Genomic DNA, 17,278 nt, shown 5'->3' with positions numbered 1-17,278 from the left:
GGCCTGTCCTTGGATGCAAGGGTGACATGCAGGTGGTAGTGTCTGCACTACATGTGCCAGCCTCCCAGAGCAGGGACAAGGTCACCCCTGTGCTCGCACAGTCCATGACCTCCTTTTCCTGGACCTGAAGTGTCTCATCCATGAAACGGATCCATGATAAAAATCTTTTATCCATGATAAAAATCTTCTTTCCTGAGAACAGCCCAGACTGCTCCCCACACCCCCGTCCTCTCTGCCCTGTCCTCTGTGAAGCCCCCTGGGGTCACCACGGCTTGGATGAGCTCTCTCTCCCTCGAGCTCAGGGTTGGCCCTTCGCCCCAGCTAACCGCCCTGCATTGTTCTCCGTGTGCACGTCTCATCCCCCTGGTGATTTGGGGGTGCGCATCTTGTGGCCTCAGTGTTGACTCTGTCCATTCCACAAACAATCTTTGAGCCTCTGTTATGTGCCAAGAACGTCTGTGCCCTGAGAAAGTCCCACGCTGGGGTGAGGCTGCGTGTTTCTGTAAACCCGTCCTTGCCGTCCAGGGTGGTCTGGGTGCAGAGCACTGCGGCCCGCCGGCGAGTGGGGTTTGAGTCGGGGTGGGTGACACCTCAACGGATCAAGGGTGAGCACGGACTGGGCGGAGAGGGGCAGAGGTAGAGGGACAGCATTCTGGGGGGCAAAACAGCAGAAGTGGAGTCTGCAGGACCACAGCCTGGCATAGAGATGTAGGGGCAGCCCAGGGTGCTGCTGGAGCAGAAAATTTAAGGTGGGGCTGGGAGCTAAGACCAAAGTGTAACGGAGCAGGACCCTATGGGACCTTCCTGACAGACCCCTCCCCCCCATGTCCTCTGCCTGGCTCTTGTCTGTAGAAAAGCTGTAGTCTCTCAGGCCTCCCCTGAGTCACAAAAGCCTGGCTCAAGAATTAATGAGTGGAAGGATGTGAACATGTAGTGATAAAAAGAGCAGTGGGGCCAGGAGAACTGGTAAGAATTTGAACGGTAAATCAGCCATGTGGCGGTCACAGAATCCTTAGTTCCTCCCTGAAGTACCTAGATAGCAGTATCTGATGCACATTTCCTGAGTTGTTTCACAGATGCTAAAATCCCCACCAAATGGAAGAAGTTAACTACTTGATGACCATGAGCACTGTAGCCCCCAGGCCTACTGGAGCCTGACGATTGATCACGTTAACCCCTGTGACACCGCCCCACTACCTCACCATCAGCCAAGCAGAGACTTGTGCAGGAGCCGATCACTTCACACCCTGCAACTCCCCTCCCTCACCTTGCCTATAAAAAAACCTTCCCTGAAACCCATCAGGGAGTTGCAGCCTTTGGAGCATGAGCCAGCCGCTTCTCCTTTCATGCCCCTTGCAGGAAACCCTTCTCTGTGCCGAACTCCAACATTTCGGTTTGTCTGGCCTCACTGTGGGTAGGATACACAAACTTGGGATGGACAAGAGCAGCGGGCACGGGGGCGGACAGGGGCTGTCTTCTTTGCCCTCTGGAGCAGGGGTCCATCCTTCTTCACTCGAAGAGAGAGCGAACTCAGTAGCAATGTGAGCCTGGGTCCCCGGGTGGGAGAGTGCACGGCGGGAGGTCTGGTAAGGCTCTGTACTCTGTGCAGAGGAGGGAGGGCGAGGGGAGCCTGAGGAACCCCACCCCAGGGCAGAGGCGTCGTAGGGGGGGGCGGTGGCCGGGGCCCACCCGTCCTGACTCAGCAGGGCCGGCAGGCCGGCTGGGTCGGCGAGAGAGGAGGCCTTGGAGTCTGGCTGGGCTCGCGGGCGCGATGGCACCAGGGAGACCCCCGGGCGGGGGCGGGGGCGGGTTGGGTCCCATGGGCCGGGCGGCCCCTCGCGGGCTTAGCACGCCCGACAGCACTAACGCGCCGGCCCAGCAAATCTTTTGTCGGGGCGGCGCTGAGCCAGCAGGGCGCCGCCCGCTATATCTGGGGCCCCCGCGGGCCGGTGGGACGGCGCACCAGGCGCACCATGGCGCAGCGCTCGGGGAAGGTGAGTGCCCGCTCTAACCTCTCGCGTCCGTCCGCCGCCGCCGCCCAGGGTCACCGCAGGGCCCCTGGGCCGGGGCCCAGACACCCGCTCTCATTGCTCTTTGTGCTCAGGATGGGGGCCGGGGACAGGAGCGGCCAACCCGCTTGATGCCCTTTGCATCTGACAACCCCGAGCAGAGTGCGCTAAACCTCTGAACCAAACGGGGTGCCTGGCCCCGGCTGAGGGCCTCTGTGATGTGGGTGGGGAGGCCTTCCGCCCAGTCCCTCCAGCACTGGCTCTGCGGCGCCAAGCCCCTGCCGCAGAGCCCGGAGCAGGGGCGGTGCTCAGACCTAAGGGGAGCGGGGGTTGGAGTGGAGGATCCTTGCCTTGCCCTGCAGCCCCTGGGCCCCGCTTCTTTGCCTGAGGCTGTGCTAACGTGGCTGCTCCTTCCCCGGGATCTGCTCAGGGGCACTTGGGGCTGGTTCTCTGCAAAATGTTGAAATTTGAGGGACGTTCGAATCCTGTGGGTGACCAGTTGTCCTTGAATATCTGGGGGCGGGGGGAGCCCTCGATCAGACCTGCCTTGTGCAGGAAGATTGGCAAATCTGAATCTCTGCCCCCTTCCCTGGCTCCCTATTCTAGCTAGTCTGAGACTGCCTTTGGTTTCCAGGGGCTGCACTCAAGGTGAGTGGGTGAGAGCATTACTGTATCTGTCTGCAGGGGCTAGGTTACGCCTCAGCAGCAACCCCAGGAGCTCACCTCCACTGTGGCCTGCACCCCCTCCTCTGTGCTGCAGAGGGACACCTTGATATCAGCAGAGGGAAAGGGAGACATGAGAAATGGTGCGTGGTTTTCAAAGCTTCCACGTCCACGCACATCCCTTTGGCCAAAGCATCTGGCCTCGCCTAACTCCGAGGGGCCCAGAGGAGCAGTTCTACCATCAGTGACAGCACACATACATCATGACCACAGTTACTGGGCCCCAGGTAACATTACTTTGCCAGGGCCCTTCTAGGAGCACAATTCTTGAAACCCAAAGAGTTATTGAGAGTTGGAATTTTAGGTTCCTCTGCAGAAAGTGAGTGAGTTTTGGGGTTGGTATGGTTCTTTTATTTGTTTGTTTTTGTTTTGTTTTGTTTTATTTTTATTGAAGTACAATTGGCTAACGAGGTTGTATTAGTTTCAGGTGTATAACATAGTGATTGTATATTTTTATACATTATCAAATGATCACCACAGCAAGTCTAGTTACCATCTGGTTCATGTTTAGTTTGGGAACAGGGATTACCCATCAGTGCTACATCACCATAGGACACAGTGTCTGAACTGACCGCTGGGTGAGAAAGCGCCAGATCTGACACATGCACGTCACCCAAAGGAGAGGCCTAGGACACAAAGGGACGGGGTTGCATTGAAAAAGCCCTCTTTTGAGCCGTTAATCCCGTGCCAGGCCCTGACTTGGCTCGTTGGATTCAGTATCTCCTGTTAAGGGGCCCAGTCTCAGAAACCTGACTTTCTGGAAAGTGAATATTCGGTTATAGGGTTGTAGGTGAAGTGTTTTCTTTTGAAACATTTCCTTGGATGTTATGTTTTAACAATTAACAAAAATTGAGTTTAAAAAATGCAGTGGGAGTTTGAAAAGACCCTGTTTTCAAACGGGCCCCTGGACAAAGGGGAACTCCCTGTCCCCTCGTATCCTCTGAGATTTGTCTACTCAACCGTGGCCTCCTGGGGTGGGGCGAGCCGGGCGCTGGGTCTGACCTCAAGCCGCCATCCAGGCATTCTCTCACCCAGGCAACAGACAGTGTTGAGCGCCTACTGTATGCCGCAGGTCGGGGCTTCAGGGCCTGGGAATTGGGGTTCAGTGGTGGATGTTGGGCCCCATGTGTCCATTCCCAAAACTGACAGGAGAGGAGCCCCTGACTCCGGGTCCTCTAACCTGGCCGTTCTAGATTACTCTCTACGAGGGCAAGCACTTCACGGGGCGGAAGCTGGAGGTCTTCGGGGACTGTGACAACTTCCAAGACCGAGGCTTTACGAACCGGGTGAACTCCGTCCGCGTGGAGAGTGGGGCCTGGGTCTGCTTCGATCACCCCGACTTCCGGGGCCAGCAGTTCGTCCTGGAGCACGGCGACTACCCCGACTTCTACCTCTGGAACAGACACAACGACCACATGGGCTCCTGTCGGCCTGTTGGAATGGTGAGTGGGCCTGGGCCACTCCACTTGGCCAGGATGGGGGGTTTCCTGCTGGAGTGACCCAGGGCCCGGTTAGGCCTGGTCAGACGTGGGATGAGTAATCGGGAGGGCGGGGGGGGAGGGGCAGGGCCCTCCCAGCTTTAGGAACGGATGAGACCGTGGGATCTTTAAGCCCGAGGGATGTCCCCACACAGACCCAGCCACTCCCGTGCATGGGGACCCACTTGGAAAGCCCCTGGGAGTTTTCATGCCTGCGTTTTCAGCCATGTATCAGGAAACCACTTTCAATTTCTGATGCCAAAATCTTGCTGAATTTTCCACTTAAAATGCTATTGAAAACAGTAGAGGTTTGGATTTGCAACCAGATGGGGGAGCATTCAGCTAAAGTAAGGCTGATGTGGTCCTGGTGCGTCCACCCAGGCAGGTCATCTTCTAGTGCTTTTCAGGAGCCTTCGATGGAGTGGCCGACGGAGGAAGCTTAGGTATCACTGGCCAGGCAGCGGGAATTTGGGGGCAGGAGCCAGCAGGTGGCTGCCTTTTCACAGGGCCGCCCAGTACGTGTGGGAGAGCCAATGAGAGGTGTCACTCCCCCATGGCGAAGTTGCCCCGAGGGTAGGGTTTGAGGACTGGGCATTCCCACTCCTTAGGATTCTTCCACCTTAAAGTCCTAACTGACCTTCTGTGAGCTCCGGAAGCTAGGGTGGGAAATGGCTGGTTCCTGAGACCAGGGGTGCACAACTTATCAGAGAGTCTCGGCCCTGTGTCTGCAGGAGGACCCTCTCCTGGACGGACATCTGAGGACCCCCAGGGGAGGGGCCTCCTGTGTGGAAACCCCTCTCTTTTCTACATGGGTTGCAAAACCAGCTGGGCGTTGGCCTCTCAAATTGTAAGAATGCTTTCTTAAGATTTCCACCAGGTCACGGACATTTGGAAAAAGGAATTAACATGGCTGGCCCTGGATCTTGCATAATGCTATTTATATGAAAACTATCCTGGGTATCTTTCGAATGCTGTTCTCGTAAGAGCTATCCTTGGGGCCAGCTGTGGCGCAGACCCAGCCCCCGCCGGCGCCAGAGCCCGTGGGGAGCTGGCCCACCTCGGTCTTTGGAAATACGGGGAATCTTATGGGGGGACGTATATCCTCGTCCCAGGGAGCCAGCAGGGATTTCAGCAAATGAGATCCCTGTTATTTGTTTTAGATTTTTGGCTTCGTGTTTTAATAAACGTTCTATTACAGTTTGTAAAATATTATCATTTAAAGGCTGCCAGTGGCCTGTGGCCCAGGAGGGGGTGAAGGGCAGAGGAATGTGGTGGTATGTCTGGGGCAGGAGGAAGCCCAGCGCCCCGGGCCGGTCCGAGGGCGGCCGCTGTCCCAGGAGGTCTGGCCCTCTCTGGACCTTGGGTTCTGCAGTTGAAGAAAGAAGTGACTGGACTGGTTCAGGGGCTCTGAATCTTTTTAAACTGATAGACCCCTTTCACCCAACCAAATCTCATGTGCAAGAACGAGCGGCAGTTCTGGTCTGAGGGGCGTGCGTTGAGGTCGGGGTACTCACCGGCCCCCCAGCCCAGGAACTCACGGGTGCCCTGGGTGCTGGGTGGGTCCAAGCTCCTGCCCACACGGGCTCCTGTTTATGATGGGAAACGTCACCACTGTTCACCCTCTTTCCTTCCTCCACTTGCGGGGGGCCCACAGCATGGGGAGCATTTCCGCCTAGAAATCTTCGAGGGCTGCAACTTCACGGGCCAGTGCCTGGAGTTCAAGGACGACTGTCCCTTCCTTCAGAGTCAGGGCTGGGCCAAGAACTGGGTCAACGCCATCAAGGTGTACGGGGACGGAGCGTGAGTAGAACCCGCGTGGCCGCTGACCACAGTTCCCCGCCTGCCGGGCTGGGTCAGACCCCAGCAGGGGGGCAGCCTGTCCCCTGCCCAGAGACCTTTTCCCTCCCTCATCTGTCCCCCTGGCCCAGGAAGGCCATGGTGAGGAGACGCAGGGCCCCAAAGGCCCCCCTCGGTGGCAGGAGGGCACTTTGCAGACCTAGCCGTTCTCTCTGACTAGGCTCAGCTCATGGAATGCGCTTTGGTTTTCTCGAGCTGGGGAAAGTCTGCTCTGGCAAGGGTGGCCCTGCCCACATGCTCACCCCTTATTTACCCCGAACTGGACCTCTCCTACCACACGCCCAGCCCTGCCACGCTGGCCTCCCGGGGAGATGATGTCACAGTGGCTCACTTCTGGGGGATGGAGAGTGGCTGGGAGGCTTTTCCCCAGGCCCAGAGGGGCTCGTCCGCCCTAGCCCAAGAGAGCCGTCAGAACCCTGTGCTTCCGTCGACTCCTGCACACCTGGTTCCTTCCACCAGCCGAGGGCATCTGAACGCCCATTGTGCACACCCTTTGTGCCAAGTTTCACAGCCCCTGCTCACCCCCCAGCTGGCCAGCTCCTCCTCCTCCCACCTGCCCAGCTGGGTGGAGAGCGTTTCCCCATTTTACAGAGAAGCAAGCTGAGACCCAGAAAGTTACCCCACCCCGCTGGGAGTGGCCCCGCTGGGATTGCAGCCAGGCCTTTGGCTTCAAGTCAGACTGTCCCTGATCTAGAACTGGGTGTCTCCCCAGATCTCATACCCCATGCCCCAGGAGAAGAGCCCCAAAACGTGGGTCCCAGGAGCATGGCTCTTCTCGGCAGCTACGGGATCCCTTTGCTGTCTATGTTTCTGAGGCACGGGATCAGGGTGCAAGCGAGTGGTCATGGGAGGGACTGAAGGAAGACGTGGCTGAGCTGGAGGAAGAACTGCTCCCCACCTTCCCCTGCGAGGTCAGATGTTGGCTGCTGGGCCCTGGGCCCTGACCCAAAGGCCTTTCAGAAATTCCAGGTTTGCCCTAAGCTGATGGCACCTGGGAATCCGGGGGTAGAATTCCAAAACAACCATTTGCTGGCTAAATTGTGTCTTGTGAGGCCAGAGTCGTACCTCTGCGTAGAACGTGTCCTGAGCCCCGAGGCCCAATCCCCCTCCACCCACCCCGGGGACTCCAGGGGCTTGTTTAGAGAAGAAGGCAGGAAGGTAGGAGCTAAGATTTGACCGTAGGGACTTCATCCCCCACTTCACCTAAGAAGAGATAATGCTCAGAGGGGCGAAGACTCCGCGGGGGACTGCCTGCGGTGGGTCCCACGTCTGGCCCCGGGCTCTGCTCCGCTCCCCATGGAGCCCTCCTCCTTGACCTCCTGTGACTTTAACTTGTAAAAAAAAATGTAAGCCCTTGGAAAGGAAAAGCTGCCCAGTGGTGCCCCCCAGGATACCCTAGTATGGACGTGACCTCCTTCAAGGGCTTTCCTGGCATCTGAGGTTGGGGGTGCAAGGTGGGTCTCCCCACCACCTCCTACCTGCCAGAAGTCATTTTCTTCTGGGTCCCAAGTCGCTCAGGAATGGCCTGTCCCCACAGACCCGTGTCCTGAAGGGCACCTAGAAGAGATGTGCCAGCATCTCGAGGCCCACTTCCCAAGGGCGCAGTCCTGGTGCCGATGCGGACGGCATGCCCCCTCCCTCCCTCCTTCTGCCTTCTCGCCACCCCACGGCAGGAAGCAGGGGCGGGTGAGGGGTTCCTGCGGAGGCCTAGCTGGTTCCTTCCTCTTCTTCCTTTTGGGGACACCCACGTGCTCCAGGGCAGCCCAGGACACTGCTGGGGGTCCTTCCCAGCTCCTCGAGGGAGGGAGGGAGGGGCTGACTCCCTTGGAGGTGCCTCAGGCCACGGCTTCAGTGTGTGGGCGGGAGTGTGGGGAGGTCATGGGCTGGGTGGGGGGATGCGGTGGGCACGGGGAGGCCCAGGGGTGGGGAGGGGAGGCCAGATTGGCCCCAGCCCGCCCGGTGCTCCCTGGCAGGTGCTCCCCACTCACTCCCACTCTCTGCCTCTCTCTCCTCATGCCCGACCCCTGACCCTCAGCGGACTGTGCCAGGCTCCGGATGTGGGGTTGGGACGGGGGAGGAGAGGGACGGCGGTGGCAGGTGAGTGGCAGCTGGCCTTGTGCTGGATGGGCTCACAGATTCTGAGGATGTGTCTCCTGGGGAGAAACCTCCTTCAACACCAGAGTGCTCTGGGGTCCGCGGACAAGAACCCTTAGGTCAGAGCACCCCATGGCCTGGGCCGGAAGGGACCCCAGCAGCCAGACCTGGGTGTGTAGCCCCTTTGTCGGGGGCCTGGAGACTGAGGCCTGCTTTGCTTCCCAAGGCCCCCAGCCCCTCCGTGACTGACAGAGAAAAACACTGTGTTCTATCAGTGGTCAAAGAGAAAGAGGCCAGAGTGAGGTGGAGAAGGCTGCCCTGGACAAAGAGTGGGTGTGGACCAAGCTGGCTTTCAGCCCCGCCGCACTCCCCGCCGCCGCCCCCTCGCCCCTCAGCACAGGCTCCAGAGCCCGGCTCAGTGGGGGGGTCCCCCCGGCCCTCCCAGCTGCCTGCTTGTCTCAGGGACAGTGGAGGGACGGGGCTGCGACAGCCCCGCTCCCCACGTGTCCGGAGGCCTCTCCTCAGATCACACTCCCTCCCCTCCGTCCTCAGGCAGAGACAACTCTCCGGGGGGCCCCCCATCCCCCCACCGAAACCTTCCCGATTACCTGGGCCCTGGGGCCCTTCCCCTGCAGCCCCATCGCCTCTGGTGATGCGGGGCCCTGTTCTCTCCTGCCCTGGCCCAGAGCCCAGCCATACGTGCTCATAGACCAGTCCGTGTCCTTGTCGGCCGGTCTCTGCTCTCCGGCCTGCTAGCAGCTGCCCCGGAGCTGGGAGCTGCGATGGGGAGGGGAAGGATCCCTCCTCCGTGCAGCTGCCTCCCTCACCCCTCACCCCACCGCAGGAACCTGTGCGTCTGACTGATTTGAGACTCGCCAGGGCCTGAAGCAGGGCTGGGCACACACGTGGACCCAGGAGCACATTTGCTGAACGATCCAACGAATGAATAGTAATCGGTTCCCGTTCTGTGCCAGGCCCCCTGCCATGTGCTGGGTGCTGTCTGTGCAAACAGGCCTTTCCAGGAGCAGGAAGGAGTGGGGTGTGTGGGGGGGGGGGTGGGATTGGGGGGATGAGAGGATGTGCATCCTGGAACCACTCCCGGCCCTTGTGATGAACATTCTGGACTGGTCAGTTTCAAATGTCAGCTGAGCACCCCTGGGTGCAAAATGTCTCACCCAGCACTGGCCCGGACACACGGGGCAGTGAAAGGACGGGCGGGAGGTGGGGGTAGAAATAAGCCAAGAACGGGGATGGGGTCACGGGCGTGAAGGGCTGGCCCGGGGCGGAGGGGCGCAGGGCGGCGGCTGCGGGGGAGGAGGGCACGCGCGGCTGCGGTGCCAGGACAGGAGCGGCCGGGCCCTGCGCTGCTCAGCACCGGGCCCCTGACCTCCGCCGCCCTCTGGCCTAGGTGGGTCCTGTACGAGGAGCCCAACTACCGCGGCCGCATGTACCTGGTGGAGCGGGGCGACTTCCGCAGCTTCTCCGACTGGGAGGCCCACAGCGCGCGCGTCCAGTCCCTCCGCCGGGTGGCCAACTTCTTCTAACCGCCCGCCCGCCGGTGTCCAGCTGCGACCAGGAGCGGCCGGAGAGAGGGACAGTCCCCTCAGCCCGCCCGGGACTCGGACCGTGGGAAATAAACATCATAAAAGCCAAGCGCTGCGTGATTCCTCTGCCCTTCGTGACCAAGGGACAGCCGGGTGGGGGGCCCCCAGGCCCTGGGCAGGGGGCTGGCAGGACCCCCCGGCGTGGGAGGGACCGACCAGGAAGGGTGGAGGGGGACGTTGTGAGGCACCCGCTGGGGGAGCATTAGGGCTGGAAGGGACCTATAGGTCATGGAGTTCAATCCTGTCACTTCACACGTGAAAAGCCAACGTCCTACATGGGGAGTCACCACCTCAGGTCCCAGAGCAGCTCCCAGTGGCACCAGGATGGGGCCAGGGCGCTTCCCCTTCCAGGAACCCCACCCACTGGCCAGTTAGGAGAGAAAGGGGGTTGGGAAGGCGTGATGGGGGCGGGGCAAGGATGTGATGGGGATGGAGCAGGGCAGGGCACCGAGGGGGTCTGCTGTGAGGTGGGGGCTCCCTCTGGGCTGTAGTCTCCCTGATCAGGGATGGGCTGCCAGGCCGTGTGGTCTGGTCCACTCCACAGCCAGGCCTGACCCAGGGTTCCTGAGTCTGCATCTCTGGGGGATCTTGTAGTTTATAGGGGAGGATCTTCTGAAAGGATTGGCTGGATCCCAGGGACACATCACCCCTTGTACCCTGTAAGGAGAGAGAAACTGGGGGGCTTGGAAGACGAGGGGGAGTTGCTGCCTGAACAGGTGGGCTCTGGGGGGATGGAGGGGTAGGAGACTTAGGAGGAAGCCAAAGGGGCTGAAGCTTTCAGGGCTGAAGGGAGCAGAGAGCGTCTGCTCACTCGCAGCTGCTCACAGGGCTGCACCACCCAGGGCCCAGGCTCTCTTCATCCCGAGGGTGAATCCACGGAGCTTCTTTGTGGCCCGGGCCCTCTGCAGGACACTGGGCCCACCTTGTTGGGGTGGCTTTGATAGGGGGTCACAGCCCCAGGAGAGAGGGAGGAAGGAGCCTGGCCTGGGAGGTAGTGGGATTTCCGGGAATAAGAGGCCCCCAGTGCCTCCCCACCCATACTTCAGTGTCCAGCCTCCTGTCCCCAGTGAGAGAGGGCCTGCTGGATCCTGGGAGTGGCCCAGGTAACTCCGCGCTCCCCGCCTACAGCTGCCCACCAGAATCCTGAACAGCGGCGCTCACCGTCCAAACCAACAACTGAAAACCACCACATAGCTGATGGAAAGCTGTAGTTTGGAGTAAAAATAGGCCTTTATCTGTCATATATTGCAATTACTTATCCCAATTTATCTTTATCTGTTATTGTTGTATGCTTTACACATACACATTTTCAGTGCTAAGGAAAAGGATTTATTGATTTTTCTTGACTCTTCTTTCTTTTTATTATTAGGAACCCTTTCCAATTTTATTTTATTCAAGTTATTATATGCTTTCCTTTTCCCCACATTTATCACTTGAATCCTTCTGAAATTTGCATCTAACTTTGACTAGCTTATTGTGTAAATGATAGAAGCATAATAACTACCACCAAGCACCAAGCAAAAAAAAAAAGAAAGAAACCACCACAAAACTAACAGCAAACCAGTCAAATCTCTGAGCCCGGAGTACCTCGCCTTGTGTGAGTTTGTTGAAAGCCATGCTCTTGTTTTCCCTTTCTCTGCCAGTTTATTCGGGGATGTGGCGCTTTCCCTGTGACCTCAGCTACACTCGTCCCCACGTGTGGGAGGCCCTGCCCACAGCCATGACCTTGTCCCTGCTCAGCTGGTCTTTCCTGCAACTGTCTGACCCTCAAAGCTCCACATCAGGCCTGGGAGGGGAGGGGTCAGCGGGTCTAGCTGGCCCCAGGCCTCCAGGACCTCACACCCCTTTCCCCGTTGTTGATGTTGCTGATGATACTATTGAGCTTTTATTTTATGCTCTGACTTGATGCCAGCTCTGTACTAGTGGAACCTGTGTAATTTTACTTATTGTGTGCAATAACACCAAGATGGTGATATGCTTATTATCACCACTATGAAGGAGAGCTAGACACAGACAGGTTAAGCAACTTGCCCAAGGTCACACAACAGTCAGGATTCAAACCAGGTCTGGCTGATGCCTTTGCTCCCAACCACTCTACTGCACACACATTTGCATATACAGGTGTATTTTATCGATACAATAGTTAAAATAACAGTAGTCCACCCAGTAGCAATCACATACTCAAAAGCATAGTCCCCTGCATCACCTCTTTCAAACGCCCCATGGCCCATGAGGAAGGGAATCCAGACGTCCTTATCCTGGTCAGCAGGCATCACGGGGAGAAGCAGAGCCTGGTGTGAAATGGGAGCAAAGCGTATCAGTCAGCACGGGGCTTAGATAATGGAAATGTTTTCTCTCACAGTTCTGGAGGCCAGAAATCCAAGATCAAGGTGCTGGCAAGTGTGGTTTCTCCTGAGGCCTCTCTCCCTGGCTTGCAGGTGGCCGTCTTCTCCCTGTGTCCTCACACGCCCTTTCCCCTGTGTGTGTCTGTGTCCTAATCTCTTCTTATAAGGATACCAGTCATATTGGATTAGAGTCCAACCTAACGACTTCATTTTAACTTAATCACCTCTTGAAAGACCCTGTATCTCCAAATACAGTCACATTCTGAGGTTCTGAGGGTTAGGACTTCAACATACGAATTTGGGAGGGACACGTTTCAGCCTATAACATGAACCAAATGGTCTCTCCAGGCCTCAGTCTCCTGCTCTGTGAAATGAGTGTGATCATGTCTGTTGTTCCAACTGTATACAGCTGTAAAGGCCAAACAAGTAACCCTGAGAAGGTGCCGTATGAATATTGGCTCTTCGTAGTAAGTGATGCACTGGACGTCACCCAGAACGCGGGGGGAGCAGCGTTAAGGGCCAGCTCTGGGTCTCCGCGCCAATCCTCTCTCTGTTACTCGCTAGGATGTGTCCTTGGACAAGTCACTGCCCCGTGCCTCAGTTTCCCCAGCTGTACAGTGAAGATAAGCCCCTCCTAGGGAATTAAGGAAGAATCCCCCTGGCTGAGGAGCTCGGTCCAGTCCCCGGTAGCCAGGGGAGGAGCCAGCCTCGCACACAGCCCTTCCCGCGTTCCAGAGGTTTCTCTAAACTCATCCTGCTGCCCAGCACCTCATTAACTGGTGATTTAGTGCTTCACCAATAGGCTTGTGCTCCCAGGTGACCTCCCCCTCACCCCAGCCCTCTGCTCCATAATCTGTCAGCAAATCTGCTTTTTGTCTCAAGAAGAAAAACAAGATTCCCAGCAAAGTGCTTGTGGGCAGGCTTGTAATTTGTCTGATGTCGGTCCAGGGGGTCGGTGGACCGAGGGCCAGCGCCTTCTGAAGAGAGTCACACATGCTTCACATACTTCTGTCTCAGCTCTGCGGTTTGGAGGGCCGGGGCGCTCACAGAACCATCCTCGGGTCCTCAGCCCTCAGTCCTCCCACCCACCCACCGCACCACGCCCCCTCCACCCGGCCCGCGCTCCCTGCCGGCCCGGAAGGCGCATGCGCTGTTTATCAGGCCCGTCTGATCACAGGAAAAACTTTCCCTTCGAAAACCCCACAGATGTTCCCACAACCTCGCTGCCGCTGCCCCACCCCCCCCGTGAGCCCGGGGTCCCCTGCGCCCCTGAGGACGCCCTACGTTCCCTGACACGGCCTCCTGTCTCCACCTCCAGAGCCCTACAGATCTGTGTTCCCTCAAGAAACTACAGGGATGGGCTTCCCTGGTGGTGCAGTGGTTGGGAGTCCGCCTGGCAATGCAGGGGACACGGGTTCGAGCCCTGGTCCGGGAAGATCCCACATGCCGCGGAGCAACTAAGCCTGTGCGCCACAGCTACTGACGGAGCCTGCGCTCTAGAGCCCGCGAGCCACAACTACTGAGCCCGCACGCCGCAAATACTGAAGCCCGTGCGCCTAGAGCCCGTGCTCCGCAACAAGGGAAGCCACCGCAATGAGAAGCCCGCGCACCGCAGCAAAGAGTAGCCCCGGCTCGCCGCAACTAGAGAAAGCCCGTGCGCAGCAACGAAGACCCAACGGAGCCAAAAATAAATAAATAAATAAATTTATTTATTAAAAAAAAAAAAAGAAAGAAACCACAGGGATTTTCAATAAAAACCTGTTGAATGAGAGAGCTTAAAAATGTAGCTCCAGAGTTTCCGTTTGAGAAGATGAGAAAGTTCTGGAGATGATGGCGGTGATGGTTGCCCAACGACGCGAAGGTGTTTAATGAACTGTGCTCTGGAAAATGGTTCGGATAGTAAATCTTCTGTCCCGTATATGTCACCACAATAAAGACAAAGTCTGGCTTCTCGTTGCTGGGGGGCTGAGGGCTGTCGGGAGGTAATTTGGATGTGGAAGAGCCTCCCCAGATTCTGGAGGACAGCGTGGGTTCCACCTGCCCACACCTCCCCGTATCTGGGGAATCTCTCACTTGCACCCCTCAACCCCCATCCAGTGCTGTGCGATGGCTGCCGAGGGAATGGAAAGTGCACAAGGGGTCGTTCCTCCCACCGGGTGGCTCAGAGAGCCGGGGTGAGGACCTGGGCTGAGCCCTGACCTCCTGACCCCCAGTCCCTGCCCAGCCACACAAATGTCAGGGCGAGCCCGATGACACCGGAGGGAGGGCATTGCACTGGGGCCCGTGAAGCCTGGACCTGTAAAATGAGCTCTTTTCTAAATAGGCTCTTGGCTTCCCTGCTGCCGGAGGCTAAGCCCCTCTTTGGAATGAGTGATTGAAAACATCCCTAAGAGTCCAGCGGACACTGTGCCCTGGCATGGCTCTGCCGGGAAGGGGCTGGGCGGTGGCTGCCCTGGACGGGCCTGTGGGTTTGGAGCCGGCTTCGCTGGACGCTGAGACCAGCCCCTCGGTCAGGGTATGTGGTGGGAGAAGGCTGAGCGGTCAGAGGTGAGAACCCTGCTCCTGGCCGTGCAGCCCCCAGGACTATGCACCCTGGGTGGGGGGTGGGGGCCAGGTGAGCTATCAGTAGTGTGACAGGGTCCAAGTTCAGCAAGAGGGGGAGGGCGCTTGTGATGGTGCAGGCTGCCTGATTTGGGGACCAAAGTCTGGGGAGTGGACAGGAGGACAAAGCCACCCCCTCTCTCCACGGACCCCAGAGTCCCCAACAGCCAGGGCGGAGACCCCAGCATTGGGACTGGGAAGGTTGTCTCCCGGGTCCCTTTCCCATCGAGGACTGGGGAGACTGCCCCTGAGTGCCTGGCCTGGGGAGCAGGGCAGTGTGTCCATTTCACGGCTGGGCCCAGGCCACCCTGGGCCCCGGGGTTCCTGGATCACATGGACAGAGAGGGCAGCAGGAATGGGGCGCCCCCCAAACGGGGCGGCTGGTGGAAATCCTTTCCTGGTGCCTGCCAGAGAGGAGCCTCGGAGACGGCAGAGCCCTTCACACAGAACAGGCGTGGGGCTCAAGCGCCACGGCACCACATGGGGGCTGGCTGCCAGGGCCAGGGAGAGTGTCCACCTTCCTCAAAAAATAAGATGGAAAAGGTATATGAAGGAATCATTGGACTTTTGAAAAAGAAGGAAAAAGGTGAGGCCATGGTAATGTTAGCATCCACGATGCTCTATGTAGCAAGCAAACTCCAGATTCTTTGCTGGAGAGGGACTCCTGATGGGGCCAAAGCAAGCAGGGAAACAAGATCGATTCCATGAGGCTGAGTCCAAGAGAGAAACCCATTTCCCTGGAGAAGCACAGCGATTCCTGGGACTCCGGCCAGAAAGGAATTTCTTCCCTGGGTCCTCAGGACCCATGCTGATCATCACAAGCTGCGTCCTCAGCAGATCCCTCCCGCAAAGAAAAGAACAAGTTTCTTAGGATTTTTTGCTAATCACATCCCACAGGGGTAGGCCAGTGGCATCATGCCAAAGTAAACTTTCTGTGGGGGAGAAGATTTTAACATCACTTGTTTACATAGGAACATTTAGCAAATTCTAAGGGAATCTAATCGGGCTGTTGAAGCAGGGCCTGGCCATACTTGGTTATCAGTAAATACTAGTAACGGACAACACAGCTAACATTTATTGAGCAACTACTATGCCCAAAACACTGTGCTAAACTATTTTTTACTTATAATGAGGTGGGTATGTGACTCTTGTCTCTTTTACAGCTAAAGAAGTAGACTTAACAAGGTAGCTGTAACTTGTCCAGAGCTGCACCAGAAGTGGCAAAAGAAGCGAAGAACTCCAGCCAGCCGACTCCAGAGCCCGTACCTAACTCCTGCCATCAACCACAGCAGAGGTTTTCCCAGATTTCAGGCCCAGACACGCACATCTTAAAAATATTCTTCTCTTTGTTAAGTAGTGTAGGGTTTTGGTGTCTGATTTATCATTTAGTCCATAGGTTATAGAATATAAGACAGTATCTCAAAACAGAGTGACAGACTGAGAGAACGACCTTATGGTTACCGGGGGTAAAGGTGGAGGGAAGAGATAGCTAGGGAGTTTGGGATTGACACGTACACACTGCTATATTTAAAATGGATAACCAACAAGGACCTACTGTATAGCACAGGGAACCCTGCTAAATGTTATGTGGCAGCCTGGATGGGAGGGGAGTCTGGGGGAGAATGGATACATGTATATGGATGGCTGAGTCCCTTTGCTGTGCACCTGAAACTATCACAACATTGGTAATCGGCTCTACTCCAATATAAAATAAAAAGTTAAAAAAAAAAAAAAAGACTATCTCGATGAGAGTGAACATGCCTCATGCTCTAGGACTCAGAGACCAGCCACCCTATCACACCACTTTGGGGCATGGGAAGCCGGGTTGGCGGGGGCTCTTTGGATTGTCACCCGTTGGGAGTGGGGCGATGCATGTGAGGTTCACACAGGGCGGTCCCTGGGAGGCAGGGGTCTTTTTCATCAGTGACCATGGAGAGAAGGGTGTTTGTGTATGAGCACTGGGCAGCAGTCACAGGGTCCTGCCAGAGGGTCACCGGCAGGGAGCGACTTGGATCTACTACAGCTGCTGTGATTCTGCTGAGGCAGCAGTCACAGGGTCCTGCTCCCAACCAAATGAAACTCGAGGTAGGGCAATTAATTCTCTCTCCTTGGAAATGAAATCTGGTACCAAATCACTCTGGGAGAGAGGAGGGCTGGAGCCAAGTAAACTCATAGCCACATCCCAGAGATGCATTCCTCAAGTTCTGGCTGCTGAGACGTTGGCTTTTCCCAAGTTCTTGACCTTCTTTAATCTGGGTGTTCATCTCTCCTGCACTCGCTATCCTTCCAACAAATCCCCCTTTCTTGCTTAAACTCCCCAAACTCAGTTTCTTTCGTTTCAGCCAAAGAATGCTGACTGACACCCCTGGTCGACCTCCCTTTCTGCTCCCAGCAAAATAAAGGCAGGTGTGGAGTTAGCGGTGAGCTGGCCCTGGTCTCCACTTGAAAGAACCCGAAACTCATGTAAATACCCTTTGTAGCATTAACAACCCCGGTACGAATTACACTTGGCTTCAGAATCCACACAGAAAGCAAGCAAATGCATGGCTTTGAGGGAAGCTAGAAAT

General features: G+C 57.0%; 1 protein-coding gene across 1 annotated transcript; it reads left to right on the top strand.

The window, feature by feature from the left end:
- Positions 1–1,973: 1,973 nt before the first annotated feature.
- Positions 1,974–9,705, top strand: CRYGN (crystallin gamma N). The gene is made up of 4 exons (XM_061198194.1): positions 1,974–1,994; positions 3,926–4,174; positions 5,865–6,010; positions 9,570–9,705. Exons 1-4 carry the CDS (start codon positions 1,974–1,976, stop codon positions 9,703–9,705), a joined length of 552 nt encoding a protein of 183 aa, XP_061054177.1.
- The last annotated feature ends 7,573 nt before the right edge of the window (positions 9,706–17,278 follow it).

This window comes from Eubalaena glacialis, chromosome 8 (assembly GCF_028564815.1).
Source record: "Eubalaena glacialis isolate mEubGla1 chromosome 8, mEubGla1.1.hap2.+ XY, whole genome shotgun sequence".
NCBI lineage: Eukaryota > Metazoa > Chordata > Mammalia > Artiodactyla > Balaenidae > Eubalaena > Eubalaena glacialis.
The sequence above is the reverse complement of the archived record's forward strand: the minus strand, read 5'-3'. Positions and strand labels throughout refer to the sequence as shown.

Bases quoted from the DNA above. Each gene is read 5' to 3' on its own strand.
- CRYGN (XM_061198194.1), top strand. From the start codon at position 1,974: ATGGCGCAGCGCTCGGGGAAG. The intron at 1,995-3,925 runs GTGAGTGCCCGC...TGGCCGTTCTAG, and splicing joins TGGCGCAGCGCTCGGGGAAG to ATTACTCTCTACGAGGGCAA. The intron at 6,011-9,569 runs GTGAGTAGAACC...CCTCTGGCCTAG, and splicing joins AAGGTGTACGGGGACGGAGC to GTGGGTCCTGTACGAGGAGC.